At 44.5% G+C, this 7,057-nt stretch overlaps 1 protein-coding gene across 1 annotated transcript in view; it reads left to right on the forward strand.

Moving 5' to 3' along the window:
- Positions 1–6,590, forward strand: part of AKNAD1 (AKNA domain containing 1) — a 41,203-nt gene extending 34,613 nt beyond the window's left edge. Inside the window, exons 14-16 of the mRNA XM_003267876.3 lie at positions 1,859–1,940; positions 5,316–5,445; positions 6,191–6,590. Of these exons, the coding sequence (XP_003267924.2) occupies positions 1,859–1,940; positions 5,316–5,445; positions 6,191–6,322 (344 nt within the window). The 3' untranslated portion in view covers positions 6,323–6,590. The remainder of the gene's footprint in view (positions 1–1,858; positions 1,941–5,315; positions 5,446–6,190) is intronic.
- Positions 6,591–7,057: the final 467 nt, after the last annotated feature.

A 7,057-nucleotide genomic window follows, 5' to 3' on the forward strand; every position in this document is an offset into this window, starting at 1 on the left:
TATTCTTTTGAAGTGACAGTGACTAAGACCAGAGAAGCCACAGCGCAGATTTCTTCACTATCTCCTTGGTCTTGAGGTCTACAGCCGGTGACACTTGTCATGCCAGTATACTATGAATGAGGGCTGCAATGGATTCATCCACAATGTGATCTTGAACTCCATTAGCTAACTAAGGGGGTAGAAGTTATAAGGAGGCAGCTTTTCCTCCAGGTTACAAAGACCCTTATAGCAGTTGGAGCGGACAGAAAATGGAGGGGGCTGTGGCAGAAGGTTGTGAGCTCATCTGTGGACTGGAAGGCAATGGGCTTTGTCTGGAAGCTGTAGATCTGTACACTGGACTAGAACTGCACCAGGTGACACTGTGGTGCTTTCTAACTCTGAGTTTCCAGTAAAATCCAAAATTACATTTGGAGACTACCAAAGAATCAAGATTGAGCTCATTAGTGCCTCTTCATCCTGCCCAAGTCTAGGTGGTCAGCATGACTAAATCTTGGTTTCTGGCTTCTGCCCTGCCTTGCATGTCTGAGGGACAATCTCTCCCAGTGTCCTTTATCCAACGGGACTCTCCTGAGGGTGAGTGAAGCCTGGCTACTTGACACCAATGAATAAGACAGGAGACCTGGAGGGAGAACGAGGGGAAGACAGAGAGAAGAAGAAGAGGGAAAGGGAAGGGGAGAAGGGAGCCTTGGTGACAGAGAAGGCAGATTTCTTGGCCACTGACTCATCTCTTTTCCTTTATCTGTCTTTCTTCTTGTCTTCCATGGTGACTTTTCCACATTTTCCTTCTCTGCTTAGACTCTATTTTCTGGAATTGTCTTTGTAACATAATCATTAATTTTTACTCCTAGAATCTTAACTCCTAAAATTGAAGAGGATTTCAGAAATCCATTTGGTCCAACCTCTTGGAAGATATTATTCCTCCCTTTATCAGATGTGGTTATTAAACCCAGAGAAGTCAGATGTCATGCACAGGTCACACAGCAAGAACCCAGGGAACCTAAACTCCTGGTTTCTATCTGCTAATAAAACTCTCTTTTTTTTTTGAGACAGAGTCTCGCTCTGTCACCCAGGCTGGAGTGCAGTGGCACTATCTTGGCTCACTGCAACCTCCACCTCCCAGGTTCAAGTGACTCTCATGCCTCAGTCTCCCAAGTAGCTGGGATTACAGGCGCCCACTACCACACCCGGCTAATTTTTGTATTTTTAGTACAGACAGGGTTTCATGATGTTGACCAGGCTGGTCTTGAACTCCTGACCTCAGGTGATCTGCCCACCTTGACCTCCCAAAGTGCTGGGATTAAAAACACCACTGCGCCTGGCCTAAAAATCCTTTTAAAATTGAATTTCTTTTCCTAAGTTCAGAATACTTCATAGAAAGCTCTTTATTAAAAATTTTATTTTTAGAGACAGGGTCTAGCTCTGTTGCCCAGGCTGGAGGGCAGTGATGTGATCATAGCTCAATGCTTCCTTGAACTTCTGGGCTCTAGCGAGCCTCCTGCCTTAGCCTCCTAAGTAGCTACAAAACTGTGGGCACATGCCACCATGCCCAGCTAACTTAACAAAAAATTTATAGTTAGTATGGAAGGGGTTTATGAATTTTTTTTTTTTTTTTATAGAGACAGGGAAGACTGGTCGCAAACTCCTGGCCTCAAACAATCCTCCCACCTCAGCCTCCCAAAGTGCTGGGATTACAGGCATGAGCCACTGTGCCCAGCAAAAGTTCTTTGTTGTCTATGTTTCCCAGTTTTGATTTATTAAAATTTTATGAAATATTTCATTCATACAAAAAGTTCAAGGAATGATACATTTGGGGCTCATTTTTGAAACTCTGAATTTAATCATAGCTAACATTTTTCAGCTTTTTTAAAACCCAAACGGACCTGTTCTCAGGGAGCGAATTCAAAATCCTTTAAAGGTGAACATGAGCCCACACCAGGAAAGTAAGTATTATTTCATTATTACTAACAAAACATTTCTCATTGGTGGGGTGTATACAGTGTACCTGATAGTGTATTAACTACCTACTCCAAGATAACCTAGATCATTAGGAGTAGAGCCAGGATTCAAACCTAAACCTATCTAATCCTTCAATCATTCATTTGTTTATTCAATAAACCAAGTCATTGTGCTAGGTACTGAGAACACAGGACAAAGTCAGCCACTGTCCCTGGCCTCACAGAGCTTACTTTTTTGGCAGAGAAGCCGCACAGTCTTTGTAAGTGCCAAGAAGGGGACGTACAAAGTCCTATTGATCTAATTTGGGGGTTCAGGGAAGCTGAGCTTCGAAGGATAAATATGAACGAACTAGCAAGGGGATCTGGGGGCAGTGAAGAACATTCCAGTCTAGGAAAGCTTCCTGTTGTGAGAAGGCACTTGGCAAGTTCAGGAATGGTGTGGCTGGAACCCAAAAGAGGGAGCGGCAGTGGAGCAAGATGAGGCTGATGAGGGAAGGTTGGTGGAATTGTCAGGGCCAGACTGTACAGAGACTTGTCAGCTCCAGGAAGTATTTCAGAATCTTAGGAGCAAGAGGAAGCCAATTAGGGTTTTTTTTTTTTTTTTTTTTTTTTTTTTTTTTGCTGTTAATTCATTTTTATTTTTAGAGATAGGGTCTCCCTCTGTCACCCAGGATGGAGTGCAGTGGTGATCATATCTCACTGCAGCCTTGAACTCCTGGGCTCAAGTCATCCTCCCGCCTCAGCCTCCTGAGTAGCTAGGACTATAGGTGCGTATTTTTTTAAAAAAAAATTTGTAGAGACAGAGTCTTGTTATGTTGCCCAGGCTAGTCTCGAACTCCTGACCTCAAGTGATCTTCCCACCTTGGTCACCCAAAGCACTGGGATTACAAGTGTCTGGCCCCCCAGTGAAGTTAAAAAAAATTTTTTTTTTGAGGCAGGGTCTTGCTCTGTTGCCCAGGCTGGAGTGCAATTTTGGCTCACTGCAGCCTTGAGCTCCTCGGCTCAAGTGATCCTCCTGGCACAGCTTCCTAGGTAGCTGGGAGTACAGGCATGTGATACCACAGCTAGCTACTTTTTTTTTTTTTTTTTGGTAGAGATGGGGTCTTACTATGTTTCCCAGGCTGATCTTGAATTCCTAGCCTCAGCAGTCCTCCTACTTCAGTCACCCAAAGCACTGGGATTACAGGCATGAGCCACTGTGGCAGGCCCACCCAATTAAGTTTTTTAATCGGGGAATTTAAAAAGTTTCTTAGTGTTTTAAAGGATAAGTCTAGCTACTGAAGGAGTGGAAATGAATTAGAGGAGTTAAGATTGGAGAACAAAGGCCAAATAAGAGGGCAGTGCAATAATTCAGGTGAGATGATGCAGCTTGACCAAGGGTGGTGGAGATGGAAAGAGAAAAATCTGTGTATTCATTCAAGAGCTATTTAAGAGACAGAACCAATAATGCAGCAGAGTGGCTAACAATTCAGGCTCTGCACTCAGAGCCACTCAGTCTGAACCTACTACCCTCTACCATAGTCTAGCACAGTGTTTAAGAACGTGGCCTTTGGAGACTTCTTGGGTTTTTTTTTTTTTTTTTTTTGAGATGGAGTTTCACTCTTTTGCCCAGGCTGGAGTGAAGTGGCCCGATCATGGCTCACTGCAACCTCTGCCCCACTGGGTTCAAGTGAGTCTCCTGCCTCAGCCTCCTGAGTAGCTGGGATTATAGGCACCCACCACCATGCTGGGCTAATTTTTGTATTTTTAGTAGAGAGGGGGTTTCGCTATGTTGACCAGGCTGGTCTCCAACTCTTGACCTCAGGTGATTCACCCACCTCGGCCTCCCAAAGTGCTAAGATTACAGGTGTGAGCCACCATGCCTGGCCGACTTCTTGGGTTTGTCTTGGTTCTGTGTCCTTGGGCAGGTTCCTTGACCTATGTGTGCCTCCATTTCCCCACATGTAAAGTGGGAATCATAATAGTGCCAAACTCATTGAGGACTGAGTCCATACGTATAAAGCACTTAGAATGGTACCCAGCTCATAATAAGTACTCAGCAAGCGATGGCTGTTATACTGTTGACAGTGGAGACTGATGGGCTATGGGGAGAGAGAGGACTCTGCACAACTCTGCCATCCCCTGCCCAGAGTATTTCATTAGTTAGGGGCCCCAGATGCTGGACCATCTCTTGCCTGGAGGATCAATCCAATGTGTCAACTTGCAGAACCAATTGATGCTCATATGATAGGGGAGAGGGATGAAAGGATATTTTCTGGAGATGATATTGCTCACAAGTGTTTTATGTACCAAAGTAATGCTTAACAGAGGAAACCTGAAGCCAGAGGAAGCTGTGAGGGTGGCTCTATGACTGCTCTGTCAACAGGCAAGTTCTCATGGCATCCCTCAGGGCCACTGCTCGTGCTTGAGAAAAGCCTAACTCCAGGCAGTGCCCTTCACAGACTGTGCAAATAACCCCCTAGAGCCATGCTCTGCACAACCTGAACAGCCCAGTGGCCCTGCACCCCTCACTCACCTAGTGCAGACTTCTGGCCCACCCCTGAGAGAGAGCCAATCACAGTGTAGCAGGCAAGGGGAGCCTGTTTACTTCAGAAGGAGCTGCTTTTATTTTTTGACTGCTTCTGCCTCCTTGGGGTGAAAGGTCACTGGTGCCAGAATGAACTCAACCCAAGGTACCTGCAATTGGCAGTTTTGTGTATTTGTTTTATAAAAATGCAAGGTAGAAAGTTGGCCCCAAAAGGCTGGACACGGTGGCTCATGCCTATAATCCCAGCACTTTGGGAGGTGGAGGCGGGCGGATCATGAGGTCAGGAGATCGAGACCATCCTGGCTAACACGGTGAAACCCCATCTCTACTAAAAAAAATACAAAAAATTAGCCGGGCATGGTGGCGGGCGCCTGTAGTCCCAGCTACTCGGGAGGCTGAGGCAGGAGAATGGCTTGAACCCAGGAGGCGATCTCTTGCAGTGAGCAGAGATTGCGCCACTGCACTCCAGCCTGGGTGACTGAGTGAGACTCCGTCTCAAAAAAAAAAAAAAATGATAATAAAAAGAAAGTTGGCCCCAAAATAATGAAAGCGGAATAAAAAATGTCTTTAGAGTCTTGCCTCTTTCTGTACTAGAGGAAAAGGAGATCAATTCCGGGAGAAAATACCCGCATGGTCATGGCAACAACCTTTTTCTGAAGCCCAGCTGTGGTCAGCCACATGGGAGTATGACAGCTACGAGGGCAGCGGGTGCACGAATCCACCCACACCCAAACCACACACATAGAGCCATTACCGACCACAGAGCTGACGTGAACAGGAGTGTGCTTGAGGGTGGCGCTTGACACAAGTATCAATGTGCTTTTGTCTTCCAGAAAAAAACTTCAGGCTTTCATGACCTACAGCTCAGACCCTGCAACACCCTCACCCCATTTCTACTCCTGCAGGATTTCTGGAAGCAAATCCTTATGTGACTTTGATAGCACTGAAGAAACAAAATCTGAGGTGAGGACTTAGAAAGTCATTCGAGAATCCTTGCAGCTCGTAAGTTTGATCTTGATGCCCACAGAACTGGCAGCTCTTAAGTTATTACAGTATCAGAGCTTCAGAAAATGTTCTGCTAAAGACACTTTTGTGCTCAGCACTAAGCTAAAGACACACAGCCTCAGCAGCCGCATGGTTTGTATTATTCTAAATTGGTTCCACGGGAAATTTCCTGGAGAAAGTGATTTGTGGGTGGTGCCTCAGCTACAGGATTTCCCTGGCCGGGGGTTGAAGGCACTGGGTCTGTTCCAGTGACACTGTGATCAGGGTTGCCAACAATTTCCTATTTCAAATCACTAACTCAAATCCCCAGGCCACTTTCAAATGTTTCCATACGCATGCGCTGTATCCCTGAATACCCTCTCAGTGGTTATGGCCCCCATATCCCCATCAATGGCCCCTAAGAGCTGTTCTTTTTTTCTCTTTCTCTGCGGCAGGGAAACAGCCCAGCTGGCAGCTGACCTCACCCTCTGATTCATGCTCATCAGTCACGTGCTGGTCTTTTTTTCAATCCCTTTCCCTAACAAATATATTCCATCTCAGACTGGTCTCCTAGGAAACCAACCCTCAAAAACAGAAATAGACCAAGAGGAAAACAGGAATACTCCGAAAATTCCACCTTGTAATGTTTAATAATGAGAGAACCCAAAGAACAGAAACAGCAGTTAGTTTATCTAATTAAAATGTGTGGACTTTTCCTCTGTAGATTTTAAACTCGGCTTTGGATCATGCCCTAAGGACAGCAACCATTTTGAAAGAAACTACAGATCAAATGATTAAAACGATTGCAGAAGACCTTGCTAAAGCACAGAGGTGGAGGAGTCGACTGAAATACTAGTTCAACGCTAGGCAACCAAGGATTCAAAAGAAAAAAGTGCAAAGAAAACTTGATCTTCCCCCAAAATGTATTTTACTTACTACACAATTTAGGAAGATGACTTTCTAGAGAAAACACAGAAACCATAAGAAATGGGTAACACAAAGTACTTAAAGGAAAAAGAAAAAAGAAAGGACTTCTGATTCTTAAAATCAAAAGCAACCAACAAGTATTTATTTTAAAATAAATCTATGTTCTTCTTAACTCATAATAAAACAAATCAAAACAATGAATTTCCTTTTATCTATTAGTCTGAAAAAAGATTAAAGTTTGAAGAAACCCTGTGTCAGTGAGGATGGAGGGAAACTGGTACTCTCATATGCTGTTGGCGGAAATGCAACCTTTTTGGAAGACTATTTGGTAATATCTACCAAGTTCCACAAATTCCAAATCATGTACTTTCAGAGCGGCAATTCCATTACTAGGAATTTCTTTTATATATAAGCCACACAATGTGGCATGATATATGTACAGGGAAGGGCACTGGAGCACTGATGGTAACAACCCCAAGGGGGAACTAATCTAAATACCCCCTGTGATGATTCATAAATGACAATACTTTGTAGCCACCGAAAAGAATGAGGTTGGATTATCTGCAAAAGTCAGTGAAAGAAGCAAGATGCCTAAGCATATATAGAGAGAGTTGTAACCTCTGGGGTCTTGCTATGTTGCCCAGGCTGGACTTGAACTTCAAAC

Source organism: Nomascus leucogenys, chromosome 12 (genome assembly GCF_006542625.1).
Source record: "Nomascus leucogenys isolate Asia chromosome 12, Asia_NLE_v1, whole genome shotgun sequence".
NCBI lineage: Eukaryota > Metazoa > Chordata > Mammalia > Primates > Hylobatidae > Nomascus > Nomascus leucogenys.